Consider the following 17,677-nt stretch of genomic DNA (forward strand, 5'->3'; position numbering starts at 1 on the left):
GTGCCCTGGATAATCAGTTCTTTAATGCTCTAGAGTTGATTAAAATTTTTAAAAAGCATCACATGTCTATGAACCTTCTCCTCTATAAGATTTAATTCCATTTCTTCTAGCTGGGACATGTCCATTCTTAAAAGCTGAGCTCAAAATATTTAGCTACTATGATGTTCACTGTGGTATCAACAGTCTAAAGTCAACAGCAACATAAACCAAATAGTGGTATATGCATCAAAAAAAAAAGGAATACTTACCTCAAAAATGATGCTATTATGACAGCTGGATATTGATGATACATTAAATGGCTTACAAACTGATTTCATTTTAGCAAACTCATTTAAAGTATTTGTAAGCAAACAAATACTGACAGGCTAAGAGCCTAGTTTCTACAAATGAACAGACAAGTCATGAGTAATGTAACCAGCTGCAACTTTAATGTTGAAAATTGTTTACTTAAATCTGTTGTCCAACTAGGATTCATGCAAGAAACCTCAGAGGCTGATGTAAGGGCCTAACTCCTTTTTACTGGGACACGGACATTTGTGTGACTCAACCACAGTGGCTATTTGGGAATATGGCGGTATCAACTCTAAATCACGACCTATTTCTGACTTTGGATTCTCTCTTAGCTCCATGTATTCTGACTCTACTATTGGCTCCGCAAATCTACTCACCTGTACCCACAGCTGCTTCCCCTCAGAAGTGACCCCTCCACTTGGCCAGCCAACTGGATCAAGCCAATCAATTTTTTTATTGTTGCTTGTGTTTCAAGGTGACACAGTTCTTACTTTGGGAGAAAAATCACGCAACCAGCTCCACCTTCACCTTCAGTACTGCTTGTTGTCTCATTCTTGTTTCTGATCTAGTCTACCTTATTATTTACTTCTTTCCTCAAGCCCTCACTCAGACTGCTGATCTCACTAAGCCCTTCTTACTTCACTGGGAAAGGGACCACTTTATGTGAACTTCTATGGTTTCTATTTTCTCAAGCCCATGTATATTGGTTGGCCGAGATAGATGGAGCAGTTCCTGTCTCTTTATGCTATAAAAACGGGGAGGAAAAACCTAGTTGCTCATTTTGCCTTGAGTATAAGTAATAATCCCCCTTTCCCTCTTACCAATAACTTTTTTGAAATAACCACCTCTATTCACTGTCTCTAGATCTCTGTCATTCATTCCTCCCACAATCATTGGGTGGGTGGTATCTACCCTCACTGAGATGCTTTCTGAGCTGACTCTGAATTATACTGGCTTATTTCTAGTTCTTTTTTTTTTTTTTTTAAATATATTTCTAGTTCTCATCTAGGTCTCTATGCTGTACCTAACAGTGCTGGCCAGTGTTGTGTTCTATTCCTTGAGTTCATGATACTTTTACATCATGGTTCATTCCCTGCTTCCGACTGTTCTTTGCCAGTAATTTGGCCTCTGTTGATCTTTAAAGTGGACAGAACACTGAGAAACCACTTTTAGTTGCTTCCACTCTCTTGGCTATAACTATTACTATCTGCATATGAGCACGAAACTTAACTTGTCTGATCTCAACTTGCGTTCTCAGATACCTTAAAATAAACATTGAAAATTAAAACACTATTCCTGGGGCACCTGGGTGGCTCAGCTGGTTTAATGATTGATTTTTGATTTCAGATCAGGGTCATCTCAGGGTTGTGAGATTAAGCCCTGCCTTGGGCTCCACACTCAGTACGGAGTCTGCTAGAGATTCTGTTTCCCTCTGCCTTTCCCCCCACTTGTACCCACTCATGCTCTCTTTCTCTCTAAAACACATAAATACGGCGCCTGGGTGGCTCAGTCGGTTGAGCATTTGACTCTTGATTTTGGCCCAGGTCATGATCGCAGGGTCTTATTATCTAGCCCTGCATCCAGCTCCATGCTCAGCAGGAAGTCTGCTTGAGATTCTCTCCCTCTACGCCTTCCCTTATACTCTCGTGCTCTAAGAAGTGAATAAGTCTTTTAAAAATAAAAAAATAAAATCTTTGGGAAGAAAACAAAAAACACTATTCCCACTTCCTACTCCAAATCTACTCTTTCTGCTGTGTTATGGGTGTTACCATCTACTCATTTGCTTAACTAGAAACTTGAGACTTCTTTTTCCTTCTAAGCACAAAGTGATTCTCAAATCTGTCTCCCTTCTCTATGCTGTGGTTTGGGTCCCCTGGATACCAACCCCTCATACTCCCCATCACATTTCATCTATGTAAGTCAACTATATGAGAGGATATTATGCCTTATAAATGTGGTTAATAAAACAAAGAAGGGCAGCCCGGGTGGCTCAGTGGTTTAGCACTGCCTTCAGCCTGGGGAGTGATCCTGGAGACCTGGGATCGAATCCCATGTTGGGCTCCCTGCATGGAGCCTGCTTCTCCCTCTGCCTGTGTCTCTGCCTCTCTCATGAATAAATAAATAAAATCTGAAAAAGAATAGCAGAAAGAGAAAGGTCAGTCTCATTTTTTCTGAGAAACCCCAATAATTAAGAATTTTCCATATATATAATTATATGTGTACTAACTACTCACAGTTTTCTTCCATAATACATTTCTCCAATGGTTTTCGGAGCAGAAGTTCCTTTTAGTAATCTTACCTAAATCCACCCCAAATTTCTGAGGAAGGACTCTGGGGATGTTTTCTAGCAATCCTCCACCAGTAATATGGGCAAAGGCCTTCACATGTCCTGAACGTAGGACAGGTAACAGCGAATGGCTGTAGATTCGGGTTGGAGTTAGAAGTAAGTCCCCTGTGTATTGGAGAGATAAGACAAATTTAGCCTACAAATGTAAAACCAAAGCATATATAAAAAACAATTCTGAAATGCAGAATGATCTGACCCTGCAGACATGCCAGTTCTATGAAAATGTCCAAAGAGTGAAAACATAGGATAATGTAATTTATTCCATTCTAATGAACTAATGAAAGACTAACCCATTAAGTGTTGCTCACACATTTCCAAGCAGGAGAATTTAAATGTATGTTTACCTAAGGTCTGGTCACCACAGCCATCGGGTGCTGGAGACGAGTACTGGAGGGAAGATTTTGCTACAATTTTCCTGACAAGGCTAAATCCATTGCTGTGAAGACCAGATGAAGCTATTCCAATAACAACATCCCCTTCGGTGATTCTTTCCAGGTGAGGAAGTTTCTGATCCCGCTCCATGGCACCAACGGCAAAACCAGCTAGGTCATATTCTCCCGGAGGATACATGTCAGGCATTTCTGCAGTTTCACCTCCTGGCAGGACAATAAAATGAGAACCATGATAAGGCATAATATTTATAAACCTGTCTAGGACGTACTGACACCAGGAACTCTTTTTTTTTTTAAAGTTTGTGTATGTATGTATGTATGTAATCTCTATACCCAATATGGGGCTTAACTCACAATCCCAGTATCAAGAGTCCCATGGTTTTCTAACTGAGCCAGCCAGGTGCCCCTACTCTTCTTATGAACAATTACACATGTGGCTATATTCTGCAAACGTTAAAAAAAAATGTACTCTATTAGCTGCCTAACAGAACTTTTGACCAAGCATGACTTCAAGGGAAACAGTACTAATTTCCAGAAAGGATAGTGTAACCTCCAAACAACATTCTCTTTAAAGAACGAATGCTTGCTTGAATGTTTCTATTGTAGTTTAATTTTAGAAATGCTTTCACCTGTATTTGATTTTTATAATCACTGTATATTCCAGATGATGGTACAGCCTTAGAGAAGTGATTTAGTCAAGCCTGCTTAAATGCAAGGCCTGACTAAATATAGTATATATATTTAAATATATATATATATTTAAAAGATTTTATTTATTTATTCATGAGAGACAGAGAGAGAGAGGCAGAGACATAGGAAGAGGGAGCCTGATGCAGCACTCAAACCCAGGACCCCAGGATCATGACCTGAGCCAAAGGCTGACGCTCAACCACTGAGCCACCCAGTGTCCCTGTGATCCTATGTAAAGGCAGACTCCAAATTATAAACTGTCCTAAAAGATGGTTAAAAGGTAATTTTGGCTTTTGGGACAGATGTGTCCACAGAAATGGGGCTGATATACAAAAGAGGTAGTTTTATTGCTTGGTCAACCTGTAAATTCATTTTGCTCAAAGTTCCCATATATATTTAAGTAATATTCCTGTAAATCTTAAGTACATTTTATTCATAGCGTTATCTCTGTTGGAAAATAACGCTTAAGATTTAGAATGTCATGAATCATCTACTTCTGCTGCAGGCCAGGAGGAGGAAGGGGTAAAGATCAGGGAGAAAGATAAGGCCTGGCTCACAGTTTAAGAGTAGGAGTCTGGGGGACAAATCCTTGAGGAGGGGCTTGAAGGCATCAGGATCTAAGTTTTCTTCAAGTAATGTTACCTCTATTTTATTTGCTTCACTATGTCATCTATAGTTTTTCTTTTTTCTTATACTTTTTTTTTTAAAAGATCTTATCCTTTTGAGAGGGGGAGACAAAGAGGAAAAGCACAAGAGCAGGGGGAGAGAGAAGCAGACACCCTGCTGAGCAGGGAGCCCAATGTGGCGGCTCAATCCCAGGACTCCAGGACTATGACCCGAGCTGGAGGTAGACGCTTAACCAACTGAGCTACCCAGGTGCCCCTACAGTTTTTCTTCTTAGCTATATTGGTACTGATCACATTTATACACAGGGTTAAAATACAGGAAGGACATGTGATTAAAATGGTCATACCAAGGAGAGCACATCCAGCTTTTCTGCAAGCTCTGGCAATTCCAGTGACAACTGCTTCAGTTGTATCGAGGTCAAGTTTTCCACAGGAAAAGTAATCGAGGAAGAAAAGGGGCTCAGCCCCTTGAGCTAGAATGTCATTGACACACATTGCAACCAAATCTTGACCAATAGTATCATGTTTATCACACTGCTGGGCAATCTAAAGAAGCACAATACAAACATCCACATAAGAGAATAAACTCCAAATCATACCTTGTCAGTTTATCAATGGAGGCTAATAAATATTACTGCTATTTGGCTAGCTGCTCTAAACACCTAAAGACAAAATACTAAATTCTGATAAACCACTTGACTGAAAAGTATCCCATTTTTAAATTTTTAAAAAAGATTTTGAGTGAGTGAGAGAAAGCATGAGCAGGGGAGAAGGAGCAGGGGGAGAGGGAGAAGCATGTTCCCCGCTGAGCAGAGAGTCAGGAAATCATGACCTGAGCCAAAGGCAGATGCGTAACTGAGCCATCCATCTAGGTGCTCCCAAAAGTGTCTTTAAAAAAAAAAAAAAAAAAAGATTTTATTTATTCATTCATGAAAGACCGAGAGAGAGAGAGAGAGAGAGGCAGAGACACAGGCAGAGGGAGAAGCAGGCTCCGTGCAGGGAGCTCAACGTGGGACTTGATCCCGGGTCTCCAAGATCACGCCCTGAGCTGAAGGCGGAGCTAAACCGCTGAGCCACCCAGGCTGCCCAAGTATCCCATTAAAAAAAAAAAAAAAAAAAAGTTATTTATATAGAGAGGAAGAGGGAGTGTGTGTGCACGAGTTGGGGGAGAGGCAGAGGGAGAGAATTCAAGCAGACTCCCAGCTGAGCATGGAGCTGGATGCAGGACTGGATAATAAGACCCTGAGATCATGATCTGAGCCAAAATCAAGAGTCTGATGCTTAACCAACTGAAACTACCCATGTGCCACACAAAGTATACCATCTAATTCCCTCCATTAATCTTCCAGCCAGATATAGTTGCAACAACATTATGTTTTATGGTTTAAACATTAACCATGTTTTATGGTTATTTGGAGTATTTCTCTTTAGTGCATATACGTCAAGAGGGGAAAATATGTATTGATATACGGTAAATTCTCTTATCATTCATAAAAGACCTTTAATCACATAGGTGTCTGATTACCTTCAGTTTAGTTCCAACACCATCTGTTCCACATGCCAGAAGAGGATCTCTGAAACCAGCTGCTTTCAAATCAAAAAGACCAGCAAAACCTCCAAGATCAACATCACAGCCTAACGGGCAGAGGAAACTAATTATCTGCTGCATTTTAATAGATTAAACATGGATATACAAACACTTCTTAAGCATGGCAAAAATAAGAAATGCCTTTCTTGAGAATGGGGAAAAATACAATGTGCTCAAAGAAATGATCAAAAAAGTAATTATATATGAAAGAGGCAGACATAATCTTTTTGAATTTAATAAGGATAAGAAATGCTGTTCTTAATATTAGAGACAAAAAAAGCAGAGGACTATGGGTTTGGCTTAAACAGGGCAAGACTTAACAACCTAGCATTAATTTGACACATTTTCCTCAGTAAACTACAAAGCCCAAATCAATTCACAATGTCTGTCAAAGTTAATGAACCAGCAAAGGGCAGGCTCTGACTTACCTGGTCTGGAAGTAGCTTTGGCTAAAGGTTTAATTTTTTGGACCAGCATATTTCCAGCTGCAATGTCTACCCCAGATTCTTTGTAAGTCAGGCCCCTAAAGATTTAAACAAAAACACATCACCTAAATGCCAGGGAAAATTGTTTAAAATATTACTTGATACGGAAGATGATTTTTGTATCTTTGAATGTGCCAGGCCCCATCCACAGATTTGGATTTTAACTTGAAAAGGGCAGGGCCTAGAAATTGAAATGTATTAAAATGAATTCCCTAGTGGACTCAATTGTATTATCACTGTTGAGAACTACTTCTCTTATTTCATCTAGAAGTACTTCTCACAGGTAGCTGGATATACTGATATTTTGCTACATTTCTCCGTTCAATTTTGGTATGGGAAGGAAAGGAATGCCAAAATGGAGTAAAAAAAGTGAAAATTAGGATTATACACACTCTACAAAGAAACTCCTAAATAATGAAACTGGACTCTTATTGTAGTAGAGAACTATGTAAGTTTCCTTATGGCTAAAAATAGCATGAAACAAGATAAAAACATGTTGGAAAAAGCAAAACCAGATGATAGTGCATCATTCCCTTCTAAACAGGGCCAACATGTTGCAGTAGTGCATCGAAAGCTCATGAACAACACTGGGAATTCAGTAGCCTTGCTTTACAAAAATGAGTACTTTGGCCTCCTGGGATGTAGTGATACATGAAGAACTATGAAATTCTATTAGAAACAAGGAGTCAGGGTACCAACAGAGTTGAAAGCTCTAGCAATTAACTCCAATGAAATTAGCAACCTGGGCTCATGCTCAGATAGGAAACAAAGTTCTACTGGTTTAAAAAAAACCTTTCTCAGCAGCTGGTATTGTGACCTCTCATTTTCTTCATCTATAATGAGCTCAGATTAGTATTGAGATCCCAGGCTCTTATAATTGGTCATTTCAATGGAATCTGGTTATTTTAAAACGAAAAATAAAACTTTGGCATGGTATTTTAATGTTCTTAAGCCTAAAAATTTCCAGTATTTAAACTTTTTTTTTTTTAAGATTTTATTTATTTATTCAGAGAGAGAGAGAGAGAGAGAGAGAGAGGCAGAGACACAGGCAGAGGGAGAAGCAGGCATCATACAGAGAGCCTGACATGGGACTCGATCCAGGGTCTCCAGGATCATGCCCTGGGCTGCAGGCGGCGCTAAACCGCTGCACCACGGGGGCTGCCCCAGTATTTAAACTTTGAATGTGTCTCTCGGAATCCCTGAGTGGCTCAGCGCTTTAACGCCTGCCTTCGGCCCAGGGTGTGATCCTGGAGACCCGGGATCAAGTCCCGCATCAGGCTCCCTGCATAGAGCCTGCTTCTTCCTCTGCCTATGTCTCTGCCTCTGTCTCTCTCCTCTGTGTCCTTCATGAATAAATAAAATCTTTAAAAAAAAATAAATGTGTCTCTCAATTAATTTATTTCTCATGGATGAACTAAACGAACAATAATAACTGTGATCTATACTTAAGAAATCAAAACACCCACATTTGCAATTAATAGTTTATTGAATTTACAAAGGAATAGTTGTACTAACAAATTAATAAGGGGGTCAAAAAATACATTTCAGTAATAAACACAGTAACAAAATAAGACTGTCAAAATTTACAGTAGAATCAATTAAGTTGCAAAGGAAGATGGCTAATATTTTCAAATTGCAAATTTGCAATAATTTCAAATTTCAAATTGCATTCTTTGACAAAACCAAGAACTAAGATAAAAATACAACAGTAAATATTTAAATATATAACTCAAAAATCCTTTTCCCCATCTTTATTGACGAATAATGGACAAATGATTGTATACATTTAAAATATACAATGTAAAAAAGTCCTTAACATTACTGGGATTCTACTAAACTGAGAAAAAACAAAAAAGAGCTACCATGAAGCTTTTCCCATTTCGTTTGAATATTGTTGTAACTAGTTTTGACTCAAACTAAATGCAAATTAAAGTCAGTCCCATAGAAAAGATTATTGAAATGACTTAGTATAGGTTCATAGAATTTTCTATATGGCCATTTATACCAGTTCTGAAGCTATGCTAGTTCTGAAGTTGTGCTAGAACCACCTCAGTAAGTAATTTACCTGGGCTGCTGCTGGAAGAAGGCTATGGCACGATAGCCAATGTCCTTCCTGTAAAAGGCTCCCTCAAATTTTATAGCAGATAGTCCTTTCTTTGCTTCTTCAAGGGCCAAGAGGAGATTTTCCTGGATTGCTGTTACCGTAAGGACTCTACCCCCGTTAGTCACCACTTTGCCATCTTTCAGGGCAGTGCCTGCATGGAATACCTCCAGTCCTAAAGCTTGAGCCTCGGGAAACCCTATAAGAGAGCAGATTTACATCATAACAATAGTCTACACTTCTAAAGTGGTTTATAATTTCTGTAAGTTTTTATTTCACTTAAATGAATCTTCACAAGAATCCTAACAGGAAGGAATAAAGCAACAAGATAGCAAATAGACCCTCTCTCTTAAGAATAGTCTGTTCTGCTCTAGGTGATAACTGCATTATCCTTAATCTGTGTTATAAACCTCATGTAAGATCTATTGTTTCAATGGGGGAGGAAAAAAATAAGAGCCTCCTGCTAAATAGAGGCCTTACCAATAACATAAACAGTCGATTAATGCATATTTTGTATGTTATATGCTATATTCTTACAATAAACTAGAGAAAAAAAATGTTATTAACAATGTCGTAAGAAAGACAAAATACATTTATAGTACTGTACAAAACTCCATGTTTAAGAGCACCCATGTAGTTCAAACCCCGTTGTTTAAGGGTCAGCTGTATAGTTATTCTCTCCAGACAGGACATTAAAAACTACAACTTAAAAGGGGAGATAAGAAAACAAAACAAAACAAAACAAACAAACAAACCCTAAAATCAATGAATAAAACCTGTACTTGATCACATCTTTTACTTAAAAGAATTCCTTTTTTTTTTTAAAGAATTCCTTTTATCACAGCCATACAAGCTGCCTTCTTTCTTCTTTAAATAAACAGAATAACTGTAATGCAAAACATCCTTAATATTTTCCCTAATATAACAATTGTAAAATCTTAAGACAAATTTGATTTAAATTTGGTTTTAGGTCCAGTCTAAAATCCCGTTTTATTTTCATTTGAATTATTCTTAAGCTCTCATATACAATTTTACACTTAAATATTATTAGACCATATTTTTCATATTCTCAAGTAACCAACATGGGCAGTTTACACAAAGATAGCTTCTTAACTAAAAAATAAACAAAAAACCAAAAAAACCCACCCCACTTAAAGTTTGTCCTATTAGGTCACCACTTCTCTTTTAGCATCCTAGCTGGTGATTTGTTAATATAAGTTCTCTAAATGTCTTTATAACACAGGGGCATTCAGTCATAAGTACCCAAGTACCTCCTGTTATTTGGAATATCTGACACAATATCTGCTGTGTCAGAAATGACTATTATACTTGTCACCTCAATCTTAGGGAAATTTCACCAATATAAGTGATCTTGATTCTATCCCTTCTCTATTCATTTTAAAAGTCAATCAGGGGTACCTGGGTGGCTCAGTCTGTTGAGTATCTGACTCTTGATTTTGGATTAGGTCATGGTCTAGGGTAGTGAGACTGAGCCCTGGCATCTGGCTCTGTGTCCAGTGTGGAGTCTGCTTGAGATTCTCTCCCTTTCCCTTCCTTCCCCTTGTGCTCCCTCCCTGCTCACGAGTGTGTGTGTATGCACATGCACTCTCTAAAATAAAGAAAAAAAAAAAAGGCAATCAATTCCTAACTGCACAGTTGCTACAACTGGGATTCACAGGGCAATGAACTCACTGTCTAGGCAAGACAGATCTGGGGTGTTTGAACCAAACACACTGCTGGGATCCTGAGGGAGACCAAACTACAGGCTGCTGAGCATCATGGAGGACTGCCTTTGGGCTCATGGCACTAGAACTTATTTAGCATTTTAAGACACTGTTTTATTTAATATCATTTAACAAGAGACGCCTCATTTCCTGTAGAGAGACGGGAGAGAAGGCTATAGTTTTGAAACGTTTTTAATTCCATCATCCAAGTGACTACGGGGTATGCTGCAAACAGGAGGTAAGGGGTGAGGGGGTCTAGTTGTGATCATGCCGCTGAAATCTATCTCATTGACGTAGCGTCTACTACTGTTGTTCTGACTCTCCTGAGTTCCCTTAATTTTCCTGGCTCTTGGAGGATGGAAGAGAAAGGCACACTTGAGTGATACTCTAGAAACCTGGCTATGCCCATTTAGATATTCCTTGTGCAAGAAGGGAGATGGACAGCAGTTCTTTAAATACAGTAATTTTGGATATTTGCACACCCACATCCAACATGGTTAAAACCCCCCCCTGGAAGGTTTCTGACAGCCTTACGCCCCTAAAAGAAGCAGAGCATGGCATGGGAGGAAGGCCTACTGTAACACTGCTCACTTGTCACACTGTAATTCCACCTTTTGTTCTCAGATATTCACCTGTTATCTCCACACCCTTGGTGTAATCTCCTGGATAGCCTTTACTTGCCATTACCACAGTTATGGCAGCACGGTTATCAAGCCAAACAGGCAGAGATGTGCAGAGCAGGCCATCCAAGGTAGACTGAATCACTTCATAAAGATCACTTTTAAGAAGTGGGAGGATCACCTGGAAAAACATAATCAACATAGCAACTGAGAGAAATCTTAGTTCTCTCTAGACAATGTATTCACTGAGATACCAGCAGAATTTGCATATATTCCTTAAAGGTAATTATTTTGAGGCTGATAAATTCTGAGATTAAAATACATATATTTACAAAATAACAATTGATACTCTAACTGTTACCCACTTGGCACTCCGGATCACCAAAACGGCAATTAAACTCCAGAACTTTTGGGCCCTCCTTGGTCAGCATTATACCAGCGTAGAGAACACCTTCATTGAAACAGAAACAAAGATAAATTATAGGGCACCCCATGTGGCTCAGCGGTTTAGTGCTGCCTCTGGCCCAGGGCGTGATCCTGGAGTCCCAGGATCAAGTCTCACATCAGGCTCCCTGCATGGAACCTGCTTCTCCCTCTGCCTCTCTCTCTCTCTCTCATGAATAAATAAAAAAAAAACTTTAAAAAACAAACAACCCCCCCCCAAATTATAATGAAAACGATGTATTGTGACTGAAAATTAGAATATAAATTACTAATACTCCAGGTTCTGCACTAACTATGGCAAAAGTTATGGTCAATTGAAAGGTGCTGAAGAAGGAGAAATGGGGGAAGTTTTGTCAACATGTAAAGTCACTCTATGAATAATGTCCATAGTGAAATCAATATGCTCACCTGTGTATGGCATGCCCTCCTGCTGCATGCCATCCACTGTTCTCTGAAGAATGGTGTTTTTTATTTTCAGGAACAAATCCTTAGAAACCTGGGGAACATATAGGAACGTTAAAATGTAACTAAGTATTAAAAAAAAATAACCATCTTGTAAGCAGTACCAAATGGACAATGAAAGGGGACTGTGAGAATTTTTTTTTTTACTAATTCAGATAGACTGAGCATTTGAAATTCATAAATTTTTAAAATCCTCATATTGACTCTATCAAGTAAGTAGTTACCCTTATTCTTTAAAATAGGAAAGAACAACTCTGCAGATAAAAATTCTAAGCAGAAGCTAGGTTATATATTTATTGATCAGTGTCAACTGCCATATCAGGATTAAATGTTAAATCACCTTTTACTACTAAACCTACACATTTTTTAAACATGTAAACAAACCTTACTAAAAGTTTTCTGAAACATAATAAAAATGAAAAAAAGCCTCTCTACTACTTTGAGGTCCTTTTGTATCCTTCTGGTATATTCTATGCTACTTCATAAGTCTATTAAGAATCTATAAATTTATAAATTTAATTATAAAAATGAGACTTAGAGTTCTTTTCTTTTAAATATTTTATTTTAGGTGCTCTTGGGTGGTTTAGTTAAACATCTGCCTTCAGGTGAGGTCATGATCCAGGGTCCTGGGATGGAGCCCCGTGTTGGGCTCCCTGCTTAAGCAGGGAACCTGATTTCTCTCTGCTTGCTGTTCCCCCTGCTTCTGCTCGCACTCTTTGTCAAATAAATAAATAATTAAAAAAATAAAAAAAATTAATTTTATTTTTCAGTAATCTCTATGCCCAACCTAGGGCTCAAACTCAAAACCCCAAGACCAAGAGATATACTCGATGAACTGAGGCAGCCAGGCGCCCCTAGTGATGTTCTTTTTTAAGGTTTTATTTATTTATTCATGAGAGACACACACACACACAGAGGCAGAGACACAGGCAGAGGGAGAAGCAAGCTCCATGCAGGAAGCATGATGTGGGACTCGATCCTGGAACTCCAGGATCACGCCCTGAGCCGTAGGTAGACTCTCAACTGCTGAGACACCCAGGTGTCCCCCTAGTGATGGTTCTTACACTAAAATCACTTTTCCCAAACAGTAGCGTAACTTAAATCTTGTTTTGTTTTTAATCTTTATAATTGAGGAAAATGTGTATAAGGCACTATATTATCAGCACAAACACTGTTCATTATTATCATTGAAAAGAATAACTGAGTTTCTGAAGTGCCAGTTCTACTTACAAGACACTCAATGCAGATTTCTTCTAAAAACTGTCCAGAAAGAATTTGGAAACATGCTTTATGTACCCACCATGAAGTACAGAAATGATAAGAACAAATTATAGTCTGACTTGGTTCTCAATTCATCTGTTTCACACACACAAAGTAGGATTTACTTCATCCAAAGATAAATAAAACATAATTCTGGACTATAATTGGTGCTCATGGGTTAAAAATAGTGGGTACAGAGCAGGACATAGAAGGACCTGTTCAATCTATACTTAATTTTTCAGACTTTAGCAGAAAAGGTTTGTTTTAGAGTGAGACTAGAAGAGCTACTTTTCATTTAATAGGAAATCCAAATGGCTGAGTAATAATACCATGTACAGAAAACAGAAAAGTATGGTCCAAGAGCTCTTTGAGAAGACTTAAATAATGACTCCTGAACTTCAACTTGGGCCATACCTGAGGTGCTGGACAATAGGCCCCCATTCCCCCTGTGTTGGGGCCATGATCTCCTTCCAGCAATCGCTTATGGTCTTGTGCTGGAGGCATGGGGGCCACAGTCCTTCCATCAGTGAAGCACAGACACTGCAGAGAAAACAAAATAGTCCACTTATCTTAAATGGCAAAAAGTAAAAAAAGTTTAATGAGGGGAACTATATGTACTAATTCTACTCAGGGGAAAAATTTTTGCTTATAGTAAGTTGAAACATAAATAACCCTAAGCTATCCACATCAAGAATCAGAACATCTTATATACTCAATTTCTGAAGGATCTGTAATATTTGAGCCAGTTAGGGGAAAAAAAAAGTCAAGCTACTCCCAAAGTGAAGTATTTCAACTTTGGCCTTCTTAAATAATATGATAAAAATCCAAGTCCTCTATTGATATACTGGGCATGATTAAAAGAGGGTAGATTTTTTTCACTTGCATCCAAAGTACTAAACATATACGAATTCCTTTGTAAGTACTGGGTTTATGCTTTCAGATGAAACAACCATAATAAATCAAGTCCTCCTGGGGCTTGCAGATCAGATTCTATAGCTTCTCCTACTCTATGATAGCCCAAAAGATGGATATACATACAGACACCTCTTCTCCTTCAAGAAGTTCTTCGATGACAATTGTTTCTCCAGCTGCTCCAAAAGCTTTATCCTTGTTGAACAGGGGGTAAGGAGGGTAAGAAAAAGGCTGTTGTCATTTTTCATCATTTGTATCATGAACCAATTCATTAGTATTGTAATTTCTTCTTCCTTTTCTGAGAGCCTCAAAGGAATATATGAATCTCTCTTTTTTAAAGTTTATTTATTTGTGGCACCTGGCTGGCTCAGTCAGAGAACATGTGACTCTTGATCTTGGGATCATAAAATAGAGTCCCACATCAGGTGTAGAGATTACTTAAATAAATAAACTTTAATTTTTTTAAAGTTTATTTAGTAATCTCCAACCAGGCGCCCCATATGAATATTTCCTATTTTGACAAGTGGCAATAATGCAGAGCCAGCACGGGTACAGATGATATGAACATATAATTAACACTCTTCTGCGGATCTGGCTTTGCAGTTTCCAATCATGTAACAGAAAAAGATTATTTTCACCCTTACCATTTAATTCTTATGTGTGATTATTATGATATGCTTGCTTACTACATTTTGTACTAGAGATTATGCCTTTGAATATAGATTTCTATAAAGGAGAATAACCACCAAGAGGGATGGTATGAGGAAAGTATATTAATTCATTCCTTCACTTCTCTTAGACCTAGGACACTAAGGACAAATACTTTTGTCTACATGGATGATTGAGAATTTGAATGTTCTATAGTTTGAGGATTTTCTATCTTTCCACAGCAGACAAAGCATGCTAGAACTTACTTCCAAAGAACAGCATAGTAGTTTAGCCATCAGTGTAAATCTGATATAGAGATGAATAATATACGGAATTAAAAAAACACAAAAAACTTACCTGTGTATTTGCTAGATGACGTCTCATCTTGAGAAACGTTTCATAAACTTAAGGAGTATCCATCACAGTGTGACTTTTCCAGAGGAACAACCTACCTGCATAATCTCCTGTACAGCCTTGCAGGCCTCTTCTGTGCTCTTGGCAACAATCACCCCTTTTCCAGCTGCAAGACCACTGGCCTTTACAACCAAAGCAGGGAAGTCTGCACTGTGAAGACAGAGCATCTCAATATTCAATAAAAATCCTTACAATTCAAAAGCTTAAAGCACTCTAAAATGCAATGATGTGCTATAGCAAGCACTAAAAAAACAGAAAAAAAATTTACTTATACCAACACCATTTTGATGTACTTCCCACCGGGATTTTTTCCCCTACATATTCCTTTATACTTGTGATCATAGGATACATACAATTTTGTTTTTTTCACTTATCATGAGATCATACAGGCAACATCTTTGGAAGACTAAAGCAGTTGTACAGTCAGGTATGGAAGGATCCTTAAGAACAGAGTAGTGAATTGTATTCTCATTCCAGTAGAAGATGTGACTGTATAAGATCATCATAAGCATGGATACACAAATCATTTCTGGAAGTACACAGAAGAAACTATTCTTGATAAGTAAGGTCTTCTGTTGGATGGGACTGGAGATCTAGAAGGAGACTTACCCAAAGTAAGTAACAAAATTGTTACTTACCCAAGGCATCTGGCTACAAGGAAATAATAATATTCAGTGTCTAAGAAACCCTGTAGGATGAAGAATGAATAAAAAATGAAATTGACCCAACTAAAAGGAAAACATACCAGGTAAAAGGGAGAAGTGGCAATAAAAAAAGGGCAAAGGGCATGTGTCTACCGTCATTAATTGCTTCATAATTTTAATGTAACGGAGAACAAGAATGTTTAGTCTTAAGATTTAGATCTAAGTGGCAGTGGTAGAAGGCCATTATTTATGAAAAAATCAATATCCTTTATGTTGTAAGATGCGACTGTGTTTGTTAATTTGACCATAAAAGGAGTGTATGACTGCTGAACCAAATGTTATCTTTTCCTCTAGAAACTCTTCAGTAATATTATTCTTTTCCCAAGGCCACAAGATTGTACAATGATACATGTACAGAGTCCCATTTTATTTTGATGTTGGAAAAACCTACACAGCATGAGGTTTTCTCCTATGATTATCTTACTGTAAACGTGTGACACAAAAGTGACCTGTATATTTACACATCCTAACAACTGCCCCCAACAGGCAGTCTTCTAGCTACCTCATTATAAAGCTGCAGGCCTCTTCAGGTTTGGTGAAAGCTTTCCACCGTGCAGTTGGGATTCCATGTCGGTCCATAAACTCTTTGGCAAATCTCTTGCTGGACTCTAATTGAGCTGCTTCTGCAGTGGGACCAAAGCATCGCACTCCTGCAGATGTCAGGTTCCCAGCGATTCCTATTGATGGAAATGAGCAGCTTTAGGTGAACCAAGATCTCTGTAGAGCCTTGTCACTCTGAAGAATCAGGATTACACTGACATAAGACAGATGAGTAAAGGCAGAAAAGAAGTTTTTCATGCAGTCTACAGGATATAAACAAAAATCTTACTAACATGTGATTCAAATCCAGCAAAAGTCAAACATATGACAGAGCAGAATATAAACATTTAAAATGTTTTCCACAGTTGCAAATCTGCTCTTTCATTCATGACATTATTGACGCATCAGGGAAAAAAACAGTAGAATCCATAAATTTTAAGAAGGTGATAGTTCTTTTCCCACTGTGATATGATAGTAAAAATCTTCATCTGCAAAAAATGAATTGGCTTAGATGACCTCTAAGCTCCTGTTGGCATTGCATCTACTGTAACAATAAATAGAAACAAACTTTACCAGCAGCCAGAGGTGCCTCTGGTCCAACAACCACGAATTCAATTTTCTCATCTTTGCAGAACTGAGCAAGGGCAGTGTGGTCACTGATGGAGATGGCTATAAATAGAAAAAAAAAAAAAAAAACAACATCTCACTTGATACAAACATTCCTTAAGTTAATCAATTATGTTGAAAAATAAATACTATACTTTGAAATGCTTATTAATGATTGCTTTTCTTTTATGGGTAGAGATGACAATTTCACCATGAGAAATTCAGAGCATACTGCATTAGGCTAACCAACAAAGCTCAGTCCTTGATTATTACAACCAGTTAGACGAAGATACCAGGAAGCTTCCCAAAAAGGTATTAAATAAAGCACTTTCTTGACTATGGCATTCATGTTACATTGATTGTAAATAGAAAGCCCCACAGGATATACTCAGAAACTGCCTTTTAATGTCATTTAGTTAAGATTTACTGAGAACTACTATGTGCTATATCCTGTGCTAGTCCCTGAGTTAACATGTTAACAGAGTCCCTATGCTTAGGATGCTTATGCAGGAATGTTGGGTAATAAATATGCAAGCAAAAAAAAAAAAAAAAAACCCCAAGTATGAACAAATTAGGCAAATCTGATATCAGGTGAATTGGGAGGCTATTTCTGGTTGAGCAGGAAGGGTCTTTGTGCAGAGATGAGTAAACTAAGAACCGAAATAACAAATGTATTTTTAACGATTTATTTCAGAGAGAAAGAGGGTGCCTGGGCAGCACAGAGGGTAGAGGGAGAGGGGAGGCCAACTCCCTGCAGTGCCTGAAGCAGGGCTTGATCTCATGACCCTAAGATAATAACCTGAGCAGAAACCAACAGCTGGAT

At 38.2% G+C, this 17,677-nt stretch overlaps 1 protein-coding gene across 2 annotated transcripts in view; it reads right to left on the bottom strand.

Annotated features, from left to right (window-relative positions):
- The window catches only part of GART (phosphoribosylglycinamide formyltransferase, phosphoribosylglycinamide synthetase, phosphoribosylaminoimidazole synthetase), a 31,866-nt gene that overhangs the window by 8,542 nt on the left and 5,647 nt on the right, over positions 1-17,677 (bottom strand). For both annotated transcript variants that reach the window (XM_038581390.1, XM_038581389.1), the window contains exons 3-16: positions 16,822-16,917; positions 16,211-16,385; positions 15,043-15,154; positions 14,069-14,137; positions 13,445-13,570; positions 11,717-11,804; positions 11,230-11,315; positions 10,877-11,045; positions 8,485-8,719; positions 6,363-6,457; positions 5,872-5,981; positions 4,694-4,892; positions 2,983-3,234; positions 2,591-2,743 (exon numbers count right to left, since the gene is read on the bottom strand). In XM_038581390.1, the coding sequence (XP_038437318.1) occupies positions 2,591-2,743; positions 2,983-3,234; positions 4,694-4,892; positions 5,872-5,981; positions 6,363-6,457; positions 8,485-8,719; positions 10,877-11,045; positions 11,230-11,315; positions 11,717-11,804; positions 13,445-13,570; positions 14,069-14,137; positions 15,043-15,154; positions 16,211-16,385; positions 16,822-16,917 (1,965 nt within the window). The remainder of the gene's footprint in view (positions 1-2,590; positions 2,744-2,982; positions 3,235-4,693; positions 4,893-5,871; positions 5,982-6,362; positions 6,458-8,484; positions 8,720-10,876; positions 11,046-11,229; positions 11,316-11,716; positions 11,805-13,444; positions 13,571-14,068; positions 14,138-15,042; positions 15,155-16,210; positions 16,386-16,821; positions 16,918-17,677) is intronic.

Source organism: Canis lupus, chromosome 31 (assembly GCF_011100685.1).
Source record: "Canis lupus familiaris isolate Mischka breed German Shepherd chromosome 31, alternate assembly UU_Cfam_GSD_1.0, whole genome shotgun sequence".
Classification (NCBI taxonomy): domain Eukaryota; kingdom Metazoa; phylum Chordata; class Mammalia; order Carnivora; family Canidae; genus Canis; species Canis lupus.